Below are 21,506 nucleotides of genomic sequence, written 5' to 3'. Positions count from 1 at the left end.
ATCAAGCTAAGGAGGTCAAATCCTTGACTACTCATTGAACTGCGCATTTTTGAGAGGACTTAAAACCCTTTGCACTAGCATTATTAATGTTCACGTTCCCAAACGCTCGACAGTAAGCTATTCATGGTCACAGGCGTGATGTAATTGATCAGCTGGCAACGATATGAACGACGTACGCCCACGAGTACCGGACACATCTTGATCGCGTGCTTGTTCTTAGCAGTTTCTCTCTCGCTCCCCCCCCTCTCTCTCTCTCTCTCTCTCTAGACATATATATAGCAAATAGCCGTTGGCTTTGAGACTGCCTTCAAGAGTGGTCCGCTGCATTTTTTAAACGGCGAAAATTTGCCTATTTATAAACGAGCGGTTATTGGCAGGGATAGCCCCGGTCAACTACGTAGTATCAGAATCGTTTTGCCGTAAAGAATAGCAGTGATATATAAAGATGCAGAGACACATGGAACGGCATACGGAAGAACTGAAGGATCGCTCTGAAGAAGTGGCCAAGCAATAGTTGCACAAACATGTTATTAATAGATTTGCGTTTGCTAATTATAAATTGTAATAAAAACTGGTACCGATTACGTGTGTACTTCATTCAAACAGTATCACATGACTAGCCTGAATCAATTTGGCGTCTTTCCCACCCAGTTACAAACGGCGGTTACGTAACTACAAGTTCCCTTAGTGTTATTATGCGCGATTACTTTTTGTCAGTCGATATACGCCTCGTCAGATTGAAGATCATTAATCCATTCATAAAGGCAATTTAGAAACACATCGTAAAATTGGATTATCTTGTCGTAATAATAAGTAAGTTCTTATTACTAAAGAACTTACTAGCTAATCAGGAGCTAATGCGTGATTACACGTACACGGTTCACTTAAAAACCGGAAAAAATTATTTTTCGCCTTTCATCCTTATCTCTCGAAAATTGCGTTTATTTGATAGCGTTGATAGTATACCACAATGTCTTCTCGATAACAAATCAAATGCGATCAATTGAATGTTCTCCTTTTAAATGGGGGAAATATTTGTGTTTACCATTGTTCCGATTCTCTCACCACACAGGGTGTTTTGTTTTTGTTTACGTAAAGTTCTTCGTCACCCGCTGCTATCGCTCCGTCCACACCGCGGACGACGCCGAACGTACTCTACATGTTTTTTTTTTTCATTATGCTGATAAAATGATTAAACGTATATGCAAATCGTGTGCAAAGCAAAACGGCAGCTTCACAAGACAGAACGTCGACCGAAAAGTACAATCGCATGAGCGCTAATAACGAGTCCGCCAATGGCAAGTGTCATCTGCAATGGATTCAGGACACAACATTTATCGTGTGCCTACAGTGGACGAGTTCAAGTGCGCCGCATGGCCCCGTTCGCAACTATGTGCAAAGAAGTTTGCCATTCGTTCCATGAACTAATGCTGTCATCGACGTGCGCTACCTATTTGTCAACAGACACAAACAAGTATGGCAGAGCGCACGTGCACGTCCACGTACACTAATGAACGGGTGGGCAAAATCAGCCAGGCATGTAGCTGTATATGTTGATATTATACCTGTGATAAAAAAGGAGGCGATTGCGGCACCTCCTTTTTTATCATACGCGCTATCTGGCAATTGTAAAATAATCATCGTGAACGGGTTTTAATATGTATGCTTTGAATAAGACGTTACGCTAAGAGAACGGGATACCACAACAAACAGAAAGGTCAAGTGAAGATATGTCGTATTAGACGATATCAACGGCCGCAATGATAGTAATACAAGCGTAAATGCAAGGATTGCTTGATGAGACCCACTCCACTTGTTTGATATTTTCAGCGAATGTCTACGTTTTTCGTGCGGTACTTAGCGCTAACGCTTTCGTTAGCTTCTGGTGACTTCCTAGTTCTCTGTTCGTCTATGGTTGTTTGCGTGTGTGGGGGAAAAGAGAGTCAAAGTCGAGGTGAAGGAGCAACTACGACAGCTCTCCCAGACCGTTGGCCTTCTGATACTGACGACGCGCTATTGTCTTCCTGTTCCTTGCCACTATCGTTGTTTCAAAACGATTTGCTCTTAGAGAATTTTCCCGTCACTTAGCCCACAATGAGCAGCGTATCAGTGTAATTCCGCTGACGTCTGATCACCACCGACCACCGACCTGCCGAACTTATATATCTACTACAATTATTACTGCTCATCAGTACTGGTAAGTACTAACTTCATAGTTCTACAGATGCTCTCTTCACCTCCGATGCGTCCGCAACCGTGTAAAATGCTAGGGGGAAAGGGGAATCTGCGCTAATGGGGAATTCGTATTTTATGCTTGCATGCCGATCTGGACGTCTGCGTCATTCTGTGCACGTCCTGAAGCTACTGGTTTTTGTGTGCGTGAACGAAGCCGTTTGGTCCTTCGCTAAAAAAACCGTTGACAATGCGCCAGCTGCCCCAGACCCTGCAGCTGAGCGTAACGGTCGGTGCAAACACTACCAGCACTGTCATCTCGTTTCAACGTTCGCTAATCTGAATAAAACGTTGTACCATGTCATTTTCCGCCACTACAACATCGTTCATAGCCCTTTCCTTCGAAGACGCATGTCTGATTTAACAAGACAGGTGGGTGTGTGCGTATGTATCCGCTTGGGCGTGTGTGCTTATTTACCTAGCGTTAAACGACTATGATTCGATACGCCTTAAACTGGCTGGAACTCTACTGAAGTGATGAAGGAAGGCCGCTTCGTGCAAACTCTGAACTGCCGTAACGACGCGACCAGAGTCACAGCAATTGCTTTCGTAGTTCCGTCGGCACGCAGCAGCAGGAAGATGTTTCAGAAGCGTGAGCTCCACAATTATTGCCGCACTTGACACCTTGGACAACTCTTGCCGTAGTTGACGTTACCTGGCTATGGCAACTAGAAACTCTGTAACGGTGCGGCGGTTACGCTATGAGGCCAGTGTCTTTGGAAAACATTGCCGGCCTGCCATCACAGCGTGGCGTCTACCGGGAGCAAGGGCTAAAAGAAAGGCGGTCCCTAAAAGCCGCCGTAAATCTTCTGTCCGTTGCCTCTTTGATGGAAAACAACTACAGGAATCGTTAGCTGGACTTCATCCAACAACCCTTCTTCATTCGCTTTGCCATGGACGGACACTGCCACAATGATTCACTCAGTTCCGGAAAAAGCACTACGCTAATTTGCGAAGCATCGTACTATCTTACCTCTACAAGTAGTGTTTCCTTAGCTTTTATTCGAAATAAATGTCGATTTTGTCTGCTTTCTGCTTTATTTCAACATGATTACTGTGTCACCGGTTCGTGTCTGCACACGGTTACCAATAGTAACCTAGCTAATGCTAATAATGCTTAAGGTGACCAATGTGCAAAGAGGGATGCTGTCTGTTTGACGTGGTCTGCGCTTTTTTATTGATTCATGCAATGATGCATCCCCTTCAATGTGACATCTGCCCATGCTGGTGCACGAAATCTTTGGCTGACGTTTTCGACATATTGGTTTTTCTGTCTGTGTCTACTTTATTCGCACCCGTTTGACTCTGTTAGTCCTACTGTAAACAGATATATTGCCACTTTTCGTATATGACAACTTTTGTAGATGGCGCCATCCAAAGGAATTAAAGCGGCATAATGGATCCATGTGGTTAGTGGAGCCCAAGCAGGTCTGCACGTCCAGACGCAACAACCGACGGCATCTGTTTCAAATGCTGTCCAATATGGACGTTCGTGGACTCGGCAAGTGACTATGACTCACTCACTACCGACTCATCGCCCGCTTGCCCAGGCGATTGCTTGATTACTGGAGAACAAATACGTTCTGTCGAAGAAGATGCAGACAGCAAATACAAGTGAATATCACCTCGTCCCTTTATTCTCGCTTCATCTACAGATTTGACACAGCGCCGGCTTGTCAGCGAAACTTCTAGCGCTATAGTAGCAATAACAGGCAGTGACCTGAAGAAAAGCTAGTTTCTACATTCAGTTTTTTCAAATAAACACACGCACACGCACACCCATACGAACCTATCTACGTATAGATAGTTGCAAGAAATTCACAGGGGCAGTCGCTTAATAGCCACTATTTTCAGCCGAAGAATATTACAAGAATTGACCTTTATGTCTTTTTTCTTGTGATAATGCATAAATTATTTTCAACGAATAGTCTTTCTGTTAAATACCTTCGCTTTCCTCTCACTATAGTTTATATAACGTGATATAAACGCATAGTTAGTATAGTTATAGGTTACATTCGATTGAAAAGCGCTAAAGGGTAGCGTTTCCACGCGCCGACCACGACTGTACCATGACTAGACAAAATATACAAATGTCCACCAGTCCCTTGATCTTACCTGCATCAGCCTGCTGGCTCTATCGGCTGTGGGAGCTGTCAAATGCTTTGTGTTCTGGCCAGCGTTACATTAAGTATGGCAAAAATAAGCACCATTTGAATCATGATGATGTTGTTTTTAAAGGAAGTACTTGGACAAAATGCTATAGCCTTTCACAGTAGTCGTACTATGAAGTGCGGCGAGTCCGTGGAAGCAGCTTAACTGAACTGTACAGCTTTCGTGACGTGCATTCGCGTGTGTAACACCTGGCACTAATTTATCAAACCGCGAAGATGAGATCAATACCTAGCACAGCGTAGTTACTCTCTAGCAGTAACCGGCAGTACCTCATCACCTCGTCTGGCCTTTTATCTCACCCCCACCGGTTATCCCCAAAGCAACGCTGCCTCGGCTCTCGCTGATGCTCCTACAGCCAGCTTTGCTACCGCTGTCAAACGCAGACTATTGAGCCACCAACCGGAATCGAGCGAATGAATAAATGGACAAACAAAGAGACACGATACAAAAAAAATTTCCATCAGGCAGTAGCCAACAGGCCGATGTCGAGTTCTGCCACTGTGGTTCAAGTCAGCATGTGGACAATTCTATATATTGTTCGGTTTTTTTTTGGAGAGGAAGGGGAAGATGGAAGAAAGAATGCTCGAGAAGTATATGCTCATTTTGAATTCTTCAAATAGCTTCAACGGCTTGAAGAGACTGGTCTTTGTCCGGCTTGCTATGAGAGCTCTCGCATTTATTTCACGGTATCCTACTATCGCTGCACAGACGCTAAGATGCTCTGCTTTAAATGCACCCAGAACAGCGTTTACTGTGAGTCCCGATTGCAAAGAGACCATTGTGGCTGGAGAGAACTAGTATTGTTGAATGATACCCAAAAATTCAGCTCCGCGTTTGAGTACCTGTATACTGTTCGTCGCGTATCCCATAATCGGGTTTGGCTCTATCCGTTTCATTCTGATTCTAGCTAACCATAAGCAGTCAAGGTGATATACAATTTGTCTCAATGTAAACTGACGCCCGTCCGGTAATGGCATGCTCGAACGGCAATCCCCTATTAGAACTATATAGTATAATATTTCAAAGGATAGCATGACGTCAGAACTGGTCAGCACATTGTTTCTTTAACGAACGACAACTTCGGATGAAAACAGTCTTAGGTAAAGGGGATGATTTTAGAACTGGGCAGTGTCGAAAATAAACGAGCCAGAATGGTCCGTGACCGCAGCGGCGCCTTCTTTCAAACTAGAGTCTTTCAACGTAGAGTAAGACCTTTGCCCAGGGTCGTTTTAGCACCTCGTTAATGCTGATGGCTTTTTGACAGCTTTCCAAGGTCTGCTAGCGCCATAGAGTACTGGTGAGTACCATATACGCTACACACTCGACGTTTTTAGTGTCTATATGCTGGATTTGTTCGCCAGATGACGCTTACAAGCCTGCAGGTTAAACGAATCGGACCCTTTTCCAGAAAATGATCGAACCCGATGAAATTTGTTGAGTGCACCCAATTTCCTATTAATTTTCACAACCATCAAGCGTGAGGTAGATACTTAAGCATTCATCTAAACATGTCTTTTGATTTATCAGGCGAGTTGCATATGAGAGACACTAATGGTAACTTGCTAAACACTATCGGTCGTGGATTCTGTGATACGCGTGATTGGTCCGGTAAGCGTTCTCGCATTAAACCTGGGAATATGGGAATTATCATATACATCTTCATATGTTCAGTTTATTTGTATATTATAGTTTCATATTATTATGAAATGAATTGCACATCTACCGCTTATTTACTCCATTATTACTGAAAAGGAATACTGCTACTCTATAAGATACTGACGATTTGGTTACTGAATACCTAAAATCCCTCGTTAGATTGAATTGTGTCGTCTGTCTGCACGATCATCATGTATTTTTTATCGGCCCAAAAGCTCCCTCAGCTCGTATAGTCAACCGCGTAAGCATCTGTTAGAATATTGGATTATACGATGTTGTATTTAGACGCTCTGGACGTTTCTAATTACTTACTGGTCAGTTTTCATGATCTCCTCCTTTGAGCGCACTTGTACCGGCGCTAGCTGTTCAGTTGTTTCGTCGTAGTCTCTGAGGCACTTAGTAATTCTTTCATCGAATGAGCTGACGAGGTCTTCGAGTGAGGCGCTGAAGGCTCCAAGGTTTGACTCGCCGAAATCTAAGCACACATCATCGACAACACCGCTATGGGTCAGATTATTCGTACAGTTGTGAGCACCTCCTGTGGGGACGTCCGCCGCTGTTGCTGACATGGCTGGCGGACCGTTCGACGCTGTTGTCCAGATATTATTCTGACCAGCTGTACCGCCAGTCGACTGTTGGGTACCACCATTTGTTTTAGCCGGAAGTTTGTTCAAGTTGAAGTCACTGAAATCTTCCTCAGCAGAGGCCAACGGAGCCTCGGCAAGCAGCTCCGAGGCCATCTTCGCATCACCCATCACCATGAGCGCCGTTGAACCCGTCAGGCAGCGTGATGAGCCCAGCGAAGAGGCGTGTTGTTCGCCCTTACCACCAGCACCACTGCCGCTGGTGCTGCCACCGAAGCGCCGACTCCTGCAACAAGTCACAGCACAGCCACAGACACAACAGCACAACAATTGCAGCGGTACCAATTGAAACCAAGTGCAGCGTTCCCGGCACGAGCCAAGACGCGACCGCACGCAATGCGGTAATAGTGCCGATCCGACCGTATGAAGATAGAACACGCAGCAACAAAAAAGACAACAGCAAAAGTCAAAGAGAAAGAAAGGAAGGTGAGCACCGCGAGCGCCCACCAGATGGCGTTAGTGAACTAAAAAAACCGACCGACCAATCAACCGACCGACAGGTCGGCCCTCCGCCCGGCCGGCCGGCCAACGGCAAAAAGAAAAAAATGGGAGAGTTGCACTCTGCTAACGCGGATGTTGCCGTTTGCATCTTCTGCTTTTGGCTGCTTCAGGAACAGCAACCGCTGGAGAGTTCTACACGGCACGTCTATTGATGGCCCGTATGGTGGAGCTAGCACTGGTGGCAGCTACAGCGGGCGACGCCGGCAGCGCGCGAATAGAACGTCAAATATTTAGATGCAACGATTATCCAGTTAGTCAGATAGAGGAAAACGCAGATAGGCCGGTATAATAGAGAGCTCTGTGCCTGCTCTCGGTGCACCCACTTCAAGGACGGTAGCTGCCGCCGTCGTCGCTATAGCTGGCGTCATGAGCCCTCGAGAAAACCGGGCAAACGGGACCGAGAAAAGGAGAGAGAAATAAGGTTGTGGAAGAGGAGGAAACGCCTAAGCGTGTATGCTATTCGTGTTGGTAAAGGAGACGGCTATATACGTAATGGTAATGACTGTGATAATACTGTTTGCGAATGAGCGCGCCCTACCGATAGTGAGTGGCAGGAGTTTTCAATCGAATGGGACGAAAGAAATATTTTTAGGCAAAACTTTAAAATAGAATGCTTGCATCATGCTTATTTGATCAATAGGACAAAGGTATTCGGCAACTTTATCAATAATGACTTGCGTAATGTCTACCTGATTACTGCTAGAGTTGTGGAGTCACTATGGGCTACAAGTGTATGTCGGCATTATCATGAACTGAACTGTGCGGCATTGCAGTCATTCAGTAAATCACTGATAAACCAGTGATTCTGAATTAATGCTATTCTTCTCTTTTAATTTTCCGATATTCTTATCAGTATCTTCTAAAGCGATCTTATGTAGGAAGAACAATAAATGTAAACGATGATGTCAGTATTCAATTTACGATCTGTACTATTATTAATATTATTATTATCACTAATGATGATAATAATATCATGTGCTCATGTGTCGGATTTTCAGACTGCAAATGGGTTGCTACATCCCTTCCAAAAGGGCTAATCTATCCGATGAAGATGCTGAGGATACATCTATCACTCTCTTATTACTTTATATTCTTTCTCAACCAATTTTTCCTTTGGTAAACCATGATCGGTCAATCTAAAGTACCCGACTGAACGCATTATTGATTTCTTCCCAGGCAATTCCCCAAATAGGGCTTTAAAATATATTTTTTAATCATCTCTTTTTGCAACCTTCTACGCTTTTCTCATAATCCTTTGTCAGATAAGATCAAGAAGTTTTCATCCTTCTGCATTAACGGATACCTCTAACTTGAGTATTATTTAGCAGGTAATATTTGATAAAGGCAAGCGTATTTCTGGCCTCTGTTTTGTCTGGTGGTAATAAACAAACCCGACGAAGCTGCGCCAAGGTGCTCAACATGTACTACATCGGCATAGTTCGCAGGATTTCCGCAATAATGGTTCGCTGGACAACTGCAACCGTTTCAGTTCGACGAAATACAATTTCCACACTGTTTGATGCTGTCATTTATACTGACGTTACGGTAAATACAAGTTATGTAACACCGAGTGTATCGATATTAGAAATTACAATTTCTATTAAATCCTACGCTGCTCTATTTAACGTAAACTGCTCTTGATAAACACAAAGGTGTTATAATTCATGCTAGTAACTGGAATATCGAAAATTAATGATACAAATCATCAGAAACTCCATTGTTATTATTCAAATTTCGGTTCAGAAGGACTGATAAGAAAACTACAACTTAATTTAGTAAATTTCCCAACTTTTTAAAAGTTGTGACCAATTAAAATTCATTTTTAGATGTTTAAATACGATGGGATAATCAGTGCATTTCAAAGTGCACAACAAATCAGAGCTGCTTTGAAGAGTTTAGAAGCTAACGAACAATTGTAATGTTCGAACTCATCAAATTCATGACATCTTTCCAAAGTTTCAGGTAGATCTTTAGGTCATTCATTCACTAAAAACAAGTTCATTGGTTACCTGTATTGGTCGTACAAAGATCTAGATGTTCCTATATATATATATATATATATATATATATATATATATGTATATGGTATATGTTTTTATTATAAGCCATCACACGGTGCCCCGACAAACGCATAGCGGTCTTAGGGTGATTACAAAATATTGATAACATTTCTTACCATTAATCTTTGATGCTGTGAACGGTTCATCAGCATCATGGGATTCGCCATTTTTAAATGGATACAGGAACCGCTACATCGGTTATACGCGGAAATTTTTAAAATTTCAAAAGGTGGTGAAACTAACTGAAGAACTGTAACTCACCTATTGCGCTTAAGCGAGTGAAGGCACATGAGGATGCAGAAAATTGCGCTTATTCTCGCATTACCCGTGTCAATCGATCAGATATAATTAATAGTCATAAGTCGATCAAAAAACTAAGATTCTAGTCTTCTACAGTGTATTACACAAAAAAGCAACCTGGACGAGTAAAATATTGAAATAAACCTCAGATATTAGGAGTTAGAGCGTACCTAGTTAATTTGCAGCTTGCAGAGACGACCGCTAATGGAACATTTATTTGATAAATATCAAATAAGAGTGACATATGCGTCTCGTTTTTGCGGCCATTTGCTATACGCCAAGACTGCTACAATCGGAAAAAAATAACTAGACCTTTAGAGAGGACAGCTGTAGTTCCATAGACAGGATGTTCCCTATTCCCTTGTCAAAGTTACTTTTCAACATCTGTCGCGTTATCGTCAGGCTGGCCAGCTAAAGGGCCCACTAATTCTCAAATCCTGGCTTAATATTCTGTTCCATTGAAAAGAATAATCTTAGCAATAGCAGTTCTTATTTCACTATTAAGTGACTAGCACAAGTATCCTTTGAAACTGGATAGGGGACAAAACGGCCAAATGTCTTTTAAATGCATATACCTTTATCTATCTAGTCGAAGCAATCACTTATCTTCTTAGGTGTTGGCCATTATGTCTGATTGATACAAAATTCACCATTTAATTATATCTAGGCGTCCAATAGTTGCGTTTCGAAACAAACGTTTTACTTTTTTGCGATGGGTGCTTATTATTCGAGCGTATATTTAAGTCATTTCAGCAGATGATTCCATGCGTGTGGGTCTGTGTAAACTGAGCCATGTTTTGCCAAATCATTCTTTCTATAATATACGCCTTTAGTTGACATTAGATTTACGCAAATGCTGATTGTTAGCCGCATGGTATTCAGTGGTCTGCATGTGATAAGCGTAGATAATTACCCGAGAAAGACGGCCTTAAGTCGATTTGCTGTGTTCTGAAATATCGACACACAAAGAAAACAGCTTAGATTTAGGATAACGCCGATAGTTTTTTCTTTTTTTTTGTAATGAACGCTGCAATACACACAACGAGAAATTTATATACGTATATGTATATTTGGACGTCGGGTTCCAAGGAGTTGGCATTCATTATGAAGCAACGATCATAATAACAAAATCTACGATGCTTAGTTTACAAAATTGTATCATGTACGTTTTTAATATTATTAATTTCCTATGCGTACAATATATATTGAATGAAAACACAGGGAAAGGGTCATTTTTCGACGTTCGCGACGTCAACGTTCGCTAGAAGGTGCAGCATTCAGTTTTTGGAATAACCAAAATTGGAGAAATTGTACTGTACAATTGAAATTCATCATCATCGAACGAGGATCATTTCAAAATTGCAACTTCCCGACCTTAAGTATTGGCTGGGTCCACTGTAACGCTGTACGTAGAGCATACGCGATTTTCGCAGGCTTTATTTGATGTATTTAGTTCAATTTCTTTTCCGCCTTATCTTTAGTACATTGTATGGAGGTCAGTGGATAAGAACTATTACCCTCGTACATGTGACATTCACCAGGCAGACATGCAAAATATAGGTTCAGGGCGTCTTACTACGTTGCTGCTTCTTTGCGATACGAAAATCTAAGGTAATACCAGCTCAGGCTACGCCCGACCACGCGATATATAAGGTTTTGGCACATGTCTTGTGGATGTTGATTAGGTACAATGAAACAGTAATCGTACAAATAATAATACAAAATCTCTATTCCACAGAACAGTTGCCTGGTTTTTCCCCTACTCGAGAACCTGATCAGGCAGGGGGTAATTCGTTCACGTCGGTAGAAAATGTAATGATGGTAAGGCTGGTCAAACGCAACTGGCAACTTCTCTCGTTGGTTGATATAGTAATCTCGTCGTATTATTGTTACACCTTAATATGAAAAATTTATATAAAGTCATTGGTTTTCAGTATAATATTTACGTTTGCGTGTCCCGTGCAGCACCCAACTTCTTTTCGCCACCATAACAGTTACGACAATAGCTTAGCAGTAAGTATTACATAAATAAAGTAATAGAACAATGTACGAAACAATGTGAAAAAACAATGTACTAAATATTCTGTGGACTTCATTTTATTTTTTGACGTCGTACTTCCTTCAGCATGTCGACATTACAAACAGAACGCTAAAATGTTTTTATTTCAGTTTATCTTCTATGAAAGTCGACCGTTGCAGAAAACCATTTTGGATTGGCTTGGAACTTGGTCATCGTCTATCACAGGCCGCAGCGGACTCATAATATTTAACAGGTCAAATGGAAAAGCAACCATATTAAGACGAGTATGTAAGCGGATCACATAGGATTCCTAATTGTTATTGATGCGTGATTATCTAGAGTAATCCGCAGCCGGGCTTCATCGGGAAGCACAAGCGTATTAAACTGGAGACCCACCTGTATAGTTCCTTTGCCGCCTCTTTTCTTAGATGCTCCGATTTTTGTGTTGTTGTCACTATCGTTATTCAGCCCCTGATCCTTCCGATGAAACCTTCTAGCAGGTGCAATTGGTGAAATGAGCTCTTGTTGCCCCTGCTGATTACTATTCTTTCTATTAGTATTTCTACGATTTTCTTTATCTCTCTCACGACACATTAGAATTTCAACTTCAGGGGACATGAACAGTGTTCGAGATCTGAACAATTCCCATCGGTGAAGACCGTTCATAGTATCAGCAATATCTCGGTACGAAGGCCGCCAATCAAAAGAGCACTTCGGATGTGAACATACTGAGGTCATAATGCCGTCTTAAGAACTCCAGGCCTATAGCAGTTTCAGCACGGTAGGTTTACACCCTTTTATGAGACTGATCCGCAGAATCGCGCTCCTACACTATTATTCGGCAACATTTACTTCTTCCCCTCTTCTCGCTCAAATCGTTATTAGCATCAGGAAGAAGGACGTCAAATTGTGTACGCACAACACCGCGACAGTGATTTTAGGCGTAGGTTTCATGCGCACAGATTGCAAACACAGACTGTTCGACTCAAACCACCACGAAAGAGGGGTGGTCTTAATCTCTCAGTAACAAGAGAGCAAGTTTACCGATCGCGCGACATAGGAGGTTGCAGATTAACCGTTTGTATTTAGTATTTTTCAGTATATTTTAACCTGTGTAGTCACCAGCACACATCAACAAACGACAAGTGATTTAGTATTTCAGCATCAGCGATTGCCAATAGTTTCTGTACCAGCTATCTGTACCGGCCCCTGTTTTGCTCGTTGTTGCTAAGATGGCGACGAAACCCTTGCAGAGCGTATTACGACCGCGAAGAAATCGTTTTTCGACCGCATTTGCTATAGTTGTGGAGTACCGCGACTTGCAAGTAACGAGAACGCAAGAAGCAGTAGCGACGGTAGTCTTAGTCCCAAGAGTTATCGTTGTGGTAGGAGGGCAATTATTAGCAGAGTCACAGCGGTGGCCATGGCGTCGGCGGTAACAGGGACCGGTGGTGATCGTGATTTCTTCAGTTGCAAAAAAGGGATGTAGTGTTGTATATTGCGTGCGCGAAGATATGTACTTCTATTTCTCTCTGCTCGTAAACGATGGACGTATGCAGTCGTCGGTTGATGCAATCGCTCTGCGCTACGTAATGTTACGCTCTCTATGCAGTCAATAACTGACGGTAAAAGCGACGCGCTGACACACTAATTCTCCCGCCTCGTGAGAATCTGTAGCTGCCACCGCGTTGGCAAGCACCAACAAGCCAGCAAAGTTAGCTAGCTAGCCGGGAGGGATGTTTTTTCTATGGCACTCGCTGACCGACGCGCTACTAGCTGTTGACTGGTTTTAGGAGAAATGGTCGTTGGCCCAGTCGAGTAGAGATACGCGCGGTAGCCGGTTCTCACAACCAGTTTGTCTTCGACGTCTCTCACATCTCATCCGTCCCGAGAAAGACTAACTGCCACGCAACGTGCAGCAGCAGCAGCAGTAATAACAATAGTAGAAGTAAAAGTTCAACAACAACATCAGTATGGCCAACAACAACGACATGCAGCACAAATACAAATAAACACAACAGCCATAGAAACACTGATTCATGCCATCGTTTTGCACAAAAGGAAAAACAACGTTGATTTATAACAGAAGCAGCAACAACAACGATGCCGGCAGCAAGAAAAGGCCCATTTGATGCCATCCTTTCTGTTAAGAAGGACCGATTATATTGCTGCTCGTGATTGCACATGTTCCTGGTGGAGAGATTGCGGACTAAAACAATTCATTAGCCCGACACACTTTTCAGATAGATGATTGTGTTGATCATACGAAATCACGGCAACGTTCGATTTAGCTATATGATAGACGCGTATTAAACAGCTAAGGTTAATGATTTCAGCCCAAGCACAAATCCTTTAAACGAAGACGTTTCGTGTTCTCATACAATAGTTGCAATCAGTCTTGCTACTTATTTAGACTAGCTCTTACTGGACCCGGCTTGGCCTTAGTCCCTAGTCCTAGTAAAGGAGCCGAACTCAAAAAGTGTTCGGTTTTTTTGTGTCCATAATTTTATGTCCAGCAATCGTACGATATCGGTATACGACGTATTGAGAAACTACGACTCATGTTGATTTGTGGCCGTTAGTGTCCGCTAACTGCTGCGATCTGTTGCAACCACGACAGTAGCAGAAGATAGTTGCGTATCATCATCGACGCTACATAAATCCTATCTCTCCGCAATACGTTTATTTACTCGCAACAATGGTGAATCGTTGTCCATAATGTGAGATAAGTTTCGCCCGTCGCAGCATCCACACCGACCTAGGTGACTCACCTAGGTAAACAGCTACCGTTAACTTTTTGGGTCGACGGGTACAAACAAATATAGAGGAATCGTGTTAGCCCGCGTTTGTAGATGATTCACTGACTTGACCGTTCGGAGCTGGTAGTTTCGATTAGGCTTTTAGGCAATGTTAGGTTCTATTCTGTCGTAAATCTACTAGATGTTTATAATACGTCAGATACTGCCAGGTCATAAATTCTCCTTGGTTAGAAGCAACGTCGGTTGATATAACAGTGTGTCGCGGAACAAGTGGCGGGAGATGATGAAAAAATGAAACAGAATTACTGATGGCCAACATCGCAACTCGTATGAAATGAATGAGACGTTTCAGTAATGGCCCCGTTTCGCTGCTGTTTGTATGGACGCAACACCTGGTGCATTGTGAGCGTGGTCAACAAGCTTATGAACCCGCATAGTGGTCATGACATGGCCAAGCGTAAATACAGTGGGCGACTCCCTGTTCTGTGGCTCGTTGTCAAAACCTTGAACAATTTGATAGATGTAGTTTGAATAAATGGCGTTGTGGGAATCACAACTGACTCCTACGCCAATAGCTTCCAGCTACTGCAAACTTCCATGCGAATCGCCCAGTATGACCAACAAAAACTAGATCCATTCAGTGTTCTTGAAGCTTCTGAGAAACGCTATTACGTTGAAATATTTGGCTCCTTCAGGAGTCAGAAGGCATTGTACAAGTCTCGTAAATGTTGCTCTAGATGATAAAAAAAAACAACTTATCTTTTCGATATACTGATATGGATTGGTTAGTTTTTGACATATATAGTTATAGATCAATTATCTTTTCATATCGGCAACTCTTCATGTATGATTTCTAGATTGTCCATCTGATATAGGACAACAAACATACACACATATATATATTCAAGATGTTGTGCGTTATAATTATAGTGGATTACATATGATATTCTAATCGTGTTTCTCTATCGAGGAATATGACTTTGCTCCTGATTATGTTATAACGATAGGATATTTAAAAAACACTTATTATAAATGACAATAATCGGCGAGTTCTAAAATAACTGATCCTATAGCCATCACGGTGCGGAGTCCAGAATAGTTTTCGTGATGACATGAAGAGAATACGGCTAATTCAGCTTCTGCCGCGATGTGCTGCCTGCCAAGTCGTAAATTCAAAAACATATCCTTCATTTGGTCGTTAAATAGAAAATGTCATCATGCACTACAAGTTCTAACCGCTGATGCCAACTAACTATGGAAATTAATTGCAGCATCTTGTTGAGAATATGAAGTGCAATGGTGGTGGATGGACAAATTTTAGCCAAGCTATTCGGTAATATGGCGAGTAATTAATTTAGAGCTCATGCGAGACATCGCGATATCACTTAATGTTGACTCTTTGATGAGTTTGGCGAAGTTTATACTCGCGCGAGAGATAAATTGACTTAGTTTTTGTGTAGTTTATGTGGTAAATTCATCCTATTCCAATAAACGTAAATAAAGTAATGAGCAACAGGTATTTTGCTTGACGGTAAATGTTTTATGTTAATGGTTGCTTATATATTTTTGTATATAGACTTATTCTCCTGCCCAGGCAGCCCAAACAGCAGCCCAGCATGGTCGGCAGCGCGGCAAGTTTAAATCGATGTAACTAGTCGTGCTAGATCGAAGTAGTCAGATGGCCCTACACGCTGCTCTCGCTTTACGCATAGTGAGAGTGTCGGTGACGATTCTTCGCAATGAGAGGCGCGTCAATAGGGTGTTCCATAATTGCGCATATAGCAGAAATTACCAGGTTACGTCGCGTATAAATGCCGCGACGAATAATCATATGCCTTGCTCTTAGAGGAGAGTTCCCTACAAATTAACTGTCGATGCAAGACGTGTATCCAAAACTCCAGATCATTTAGAAACAACGTCTTAAAATCGCTAGTAGCGGCGCTGCGATCCGTTTGACAGTCCGAGGTACGCATGCGTGTTTGAGCGGCTACAAAAAACAGGAACAAACTGTGCGAGCCGAAAAATATCTTTGAGGAAAGAAAAATACCCTTGCGCATTTCGTCTTCTCTTTAGAGACGAAAAGAAAAACGTCAGTTAAGTTTACTTGTTTTCTTTGTCGCTGCAAATTATCATATAACACTCACTGTTTATGTAGTGTCGACAACAAAAATTCGCCGAATTGTGATAGATATACGGACAGCCTAAATCGAGCGCCTCGTGGTTCTATAGAGGGATATACTTTGTACTCCTTTTTCCGCTCCCTTTTTCTTCCGCTAATTTTTCGTCGCTTTCAGTTTTCTTTAAAAAATATTGCGAAATTCTAACGAGACGGGGATGTGGACCTTTGTCATTTTCTTTGATAATTTGAGGAAGAAAATAGTTACTTTTAGAAAAATATTGAAGATGTACATTTTTTCGCGGATGTTAAAAAAAAAAATGTAAAACATTTTTTTTTCACTTTGCCTTCAACTTGTAACGCCTCGAGTCTTGCTATTGGACAGGCATTAAAAATGAACAAAAAAAGGAATTACATTTCTCTAAAAAACAACATTGACTCCGAAGCTATATTTTTATGACCACTCTATACCGTTTAGAAGACTGCTTTGGTCAATTTTATTCACTCGTATAAACTTCGTAGTGTAATACTTTGGAGTTCGGCCCTTTCCTGTCCCTTGCCGAATGTTTTAGTGGGAGATTTCACGGCAGGATAAATATGTGTCCTGCAAGGTTATGGGGAGGTCAGCCACGCCCACGAAAAGCCTACCTGCATGTGTTATTCTACTTTAAACGGGAGAAATAGGACAAAGAGAAAAGTCAGCGACATAAGGAGCTTATGTTGTGAGCGCCATAATAGTGCTATGTTACAAAAGCCACTACATCGTGTTGCAGCATCTTGCCTAACAAGAAATAGAGGAACCGGCAAAGGAACGAAATTCAGGCGTGGTACGGGCAAGTTTCAGCAAATTTCTTCACACTCGAATTTTTAAACGAGCAGGCCCATTTCTGAAAAGCCGATCAATCGTTGTACAAGCTTATTCAGGCCTTAACATTCTGGAGTAATAGAAAAATATAACAGCGGCAACAGAAACAGCAATGGAATAGACCTACAGTAAAGGATTTTTGACCTTTTTCTGTCAGTCTCCTCTTAACGTTATTTTTTTTAAGTTGAAAAGGAGTACGTCGTAAGAGTCAATTAAATTAACAATTCAATTTAAACAAGGCAAAATACTCGTGTAACATTCAGCATCTTATAGCACTTTTTTCCCGAGTACAGAAACAACATAAAATTTGGTCGTCTAATTCACTTTAGGGGAATTCCCTGAAACAGCGGAAAGAGACATCGATAAACGAAGAATTTTTCTACTTAGCCAAATTATATTCACAAAATACTCATTACCGCACAGTGTTAAACGGGATGATTAAATGCAATGCACAAGCAGAGGCGGCGGCTATGCGCCAAAGTGCGCCTATATGCGAACGAAGTTTCTTTTTTCTTCATTATTATATATTATTTATGTTTATTTATACATTTACTTTTATTTATACAAATATTAATAATTAACAAGTATTACGACTATTTATTTTTGCAGGGTCCTGCCTTGTTTTTTCCGCTGAAGGTTAAGGATTCTGCGTAACACGGCGGCGACCTTCTACGGACAGGGAGCGTAACGATATGCAAACGGTCCTGCGTATTAAAAAATAATTACATATGGGTCAATGTCTTGCCAACTCCGACATATAGTATATAGTTGAATCGAAGGATAGTTTATAACTTCTGAGTGGGGTTTGACAACGTATGATTAATTGGAGTACAACAGTATAGCATACGAACAATTACTGGCATTATTTTGTAACCATATTTTCTCATACATACTTGCTGGTCGGAAAACTCATTTATATAATACCAACATATACAAAGTATTGTTTTTTTTTCACATCTAAACTTGAAGGTGTGTTAGAAAAACTTATAGGTTCAAAATGTCCTGACCCATGCCGCCGATTGAATCGTTGTCCAGACTAGTTCAGGTAAGCCTGTCTATTCACACATCTGCATCGTCAAAAGTAGTAGAAAAAAAGATAGAAATAGAAAGAAGCAGAAAAAATAGAAAAAAGTGACGGTAGTAAATGCGGCTCGCCTATGAATCAACAGCGATTATGGATTGAATGTTTAACATTGCGACCATTGTAATGTGCTTATCAAAGTTGTTGTTGGAACTTTTTCATGACTAAAGTGCTACAAAACATTGTATAGTTATCTTATAGCACTTCTTTACCGAGTACAGAAACAGCATAAAATTTGGCTATCTAACTCACTTTTGGGGCTATAATAATAAGATGAACGAAGAATTTTTCTCGTTACGCATTACGTTGTTTAGATTGCACAATATTGAACAAGATACCCAGATGCAATGCACAAGCAGCGGCTTTTATTTATATATATAAAAACTATTAGGGTGTTCCATTTATTTGATGTCTATACGTGAATTTTTTATACGTGTATATTTTTATATATATTTTTAGACGTGAACAAAAGACCTACAACCACTGCAATGTGCTCACCAAACTAATACCTTGCTGTCATTTAGATTTACCACCACCATTAAATATATTAATATGTATATTAAGTATATTAATATATACACACACTTAAATATATTAATATGTGTTGGGGCAATATTTTTCAGTAAAAATTACACCTAATTACAGTTGCACTGTTTTTGTAAGTTTTTTTTTAAGCCGGCGTTTAATGCTAGCAAATGTGGCTAATCCACAAGTAACAGCAAGTTACATTTATATGCTATATTTACATATCGCTAGAGAGTAGGATTTTTTCTAAAATAGATAATACTCGCTTTTTTTAAGCACTAACTGATTTTATTTTACAGATAACTAGGTTATACTATAAGGGACCTATATGGAGATGTATGGGCTATAATCATATATTCGGGAACTTTTTCTAGTCTGTTATGTATCCCGACGATAATATAAAAAATATTTTGCTAACATTTTTACTACTAAGATTGAATTTTACCATTGCCATAAATGCATCCATTGCATAATGAGCACGTACGTATAATTAACTTACGTTTGTACATATAAGCATGTACGCTCAACTCTAATCCATATACGTGACTATTATTTCCTATCACCATTGTCGGTATAATGGCCAGTTGTACGCCTAGCTATTACGGTAACAATCGACTCCATTTGAAAGAGCTGTATGATTTTTCTAGGAGATATGCCTTTGAAAAATTCGACAAGGATAGGATATCGTTTTTGTCTTGAATAAATTACCGTTAATATCTTTTTGGCTGGTAGAAGGCGTGCTTCATGTATATGTAAACAACTATTTAGCACCAGGTTCTTGGACGCTACTTGGACGAAGCTACCATGTACTGTATGTACAGTGACTGGTCAAGACCATACAAGACCGAATCTAGAAAACTTCTTTCAATTCAATAGTCCGCAACCTTTCAGCTGATTTCAAGCATCGATAATCAACTGTATTGCCAGGTTAGAATTAAGCTTTTTTACGTACTTTCGTAAATTTGTTAAGATGAAGTGATGTGTTTACTACAGTGGGAAAAAAAATGCTGGCAGAGGGCGGCAGTCACTATTTCAGGCTAATCAGATCCAGTCATCGATAAATGAGGACACTTATCCGCATCTGTTCGACCTGTCTCTGTCCATAGGATCCATGGTAAAACCGTTTGGACTACCATGGAAAGAGCATGTGAATGCTACAATCTAATGACTGCGATTCGTTGTTGTGGTGTTGCGATAACTGTAAAACGCTGGAGCCTGTCGTTTCCAGATATATTGTCCTTAACTTGGCCAAAGAGTTGAAAAGGCTAAGTGGCCCTGACAGGCATTCTGTCTATAATGGAAAATTCTGGAAACAACAACGCTATCGTATCCAATGGTATCTCTAGTGTTGTTTACCTGTATAGTTTAGAAATGGCAACTTCCGATTGAATTTTATTATGCAGTGTGTGCATTCGTACCAACATGACTGTTTCAGCGGTCCCATATGGCGCAGCAGTAAGGACTTCATCCATCAAGTTCAGAAAAACTCACATAAAATCTCTTGGTCACCATAGTTCTTTATACGTCGAAAATTATTTTCCCTTTGAACTGTATTCACGCTTAATTCATGTAATATGGCTATAGCTAAGTTGATCATATACATCTGAAACTTCTTGACACTTTTTTTTATTAAACGTACGCCATTTCTCCGTTCCATGTTTCACAAAATACATGCTGCTTTCGGCAGTTTAAGCAGGAGCTATTTGTACCGCATCAGATGTATTACTTATGCATCAACAATCGTTATCCCTAGGACAAAACACCTTTCAATGTTTACTGGCTCGCCACCCTACGACGTACTTCGATTGCGTCTTTCATCAATCTCAAATCTATTTGGCCAACAGCTGAAAGTCCACTGCCACAAGCCGCCACATTATACATGTTTACTTATTACTAGTAGAACGATTACGAAACACTTCAGCGGGTTCCCTTTTGAGGGACAGGTGGGTTGGTGGTGGCGGCGCGCCTGATCGTGAGCAGTTACGTTTTGTCGACTTCACGAAGGCGCTCCACTTTAGATGATTTCTTGCGCCGTTTGTTCGTCTATCGACTACTAGCTATGAACGAGGAGCGCATGTTTCATCTTATTCATATTGATTTAAATAAATATATACATATGTATATATATATTTGTAGTTTGTCGCGTTATTCGATCGATTGATTTCTCCTGTCGGATGATTCGTGCCATTGGTTTGGGACGCGAATTTTCTTAGTTCTGCTCGCTATGCTTACTGACACACGCGAATAATGAACACTTTAACCATGCAGTATAATGAGTCAGATTCCGGTGGTGAAGATGATGGATTCTGACACAGCAGCTATAGCACCACCTTGAGCTACAGGTAGTTAAGCAGTATACGAAATATCACACTAGTATCTTATATATGGTGGTACCGAAACACTTGATATTTCACCGCACCTCAATATCATCGAAGTCAATGCCGAGGTCGGAGGCATGCGCACCCATATTAGGCCTTTGACTGAGGTGTCGATCAGTCATCATCGATCAGTGTGAAATACTGTATTACATAATGGCTTGACAGTAGACATGCCATTGAGCTCGATTTTAGATGTT

The 21,506-nt window shown here is 41.2% G+C and overlaps 1 protein-coding gene and 1 long non-coding RNA gene across 8 annotated transcripts in view; one reads left to right on the top strand and one right to left on the bottom strand.

Moving 5' to 3' along the window:
- Window positions 1-21,506, bottom strand: part of Unc-76 (fasciculation and elongation protein Unc-76) — a 109,367-nt gene that overhangs the window by 71,240 nt on the left and 16,621 nt on the right. For 4 of the 7 annotated variants that reach the window (XM_086971885.1, XM_086971886.1, XM_022848253.2 and 1 more), the window contains 2 exons: window positions 10,479-10,513; window positions 6,373-6,930 (listed from right to left, as the gene is read on the bottom strand). In XM_086971885.1, coding sequence (XP_086828011.1) covers window positions 6,373-6,930; window positions 10,479-10,513 — 593 coding nt within the window. Of the gene's footprint in view, window positions 1-6,372; window positions 6,931-10,478; window positions 10,514-11,981; window positions 13,873-21,506 lie in introns of those variants that run through there. The other 3 variants (XM_022848247.2, XM_086971884.1, XM_022848246.2) reach the window with 3 other exon arrangements.
- On the top strand, window positions 6,928-11,975 carry LOC111268968 (uncharacterized). The gene is made up of 3 exons (XR_002685485.2): window positions 6,928-8,750; window positions 11,500-11,578; window positions 11,735-11,975. It is a non-coding gene; the product is annotated as an uncharacterized LOC111268968 (long non-coding RNA).

This window comes from Varroa jacobsoni, unplaced genomic scaffold (genome assembly GCF_002532875.2).
Source record: "Varroa jacobsoni isolate VJ856 unplaced genomic scaffold, vjacob_1.0 scaffold_1338, whole genome shotgun sequence".
Lineage (NCBI taxonomy): Eukaryota > Metazoa > Arthropoda > Arachnida > Mesostigmata > Varroidae > Varroa > Varroa jacobsoni.
The sequence above is the reverse complement of the archived record's forward strand: the minus strand, read 5'-3'. Positions and strand labels throughout refer to the sequence as shown.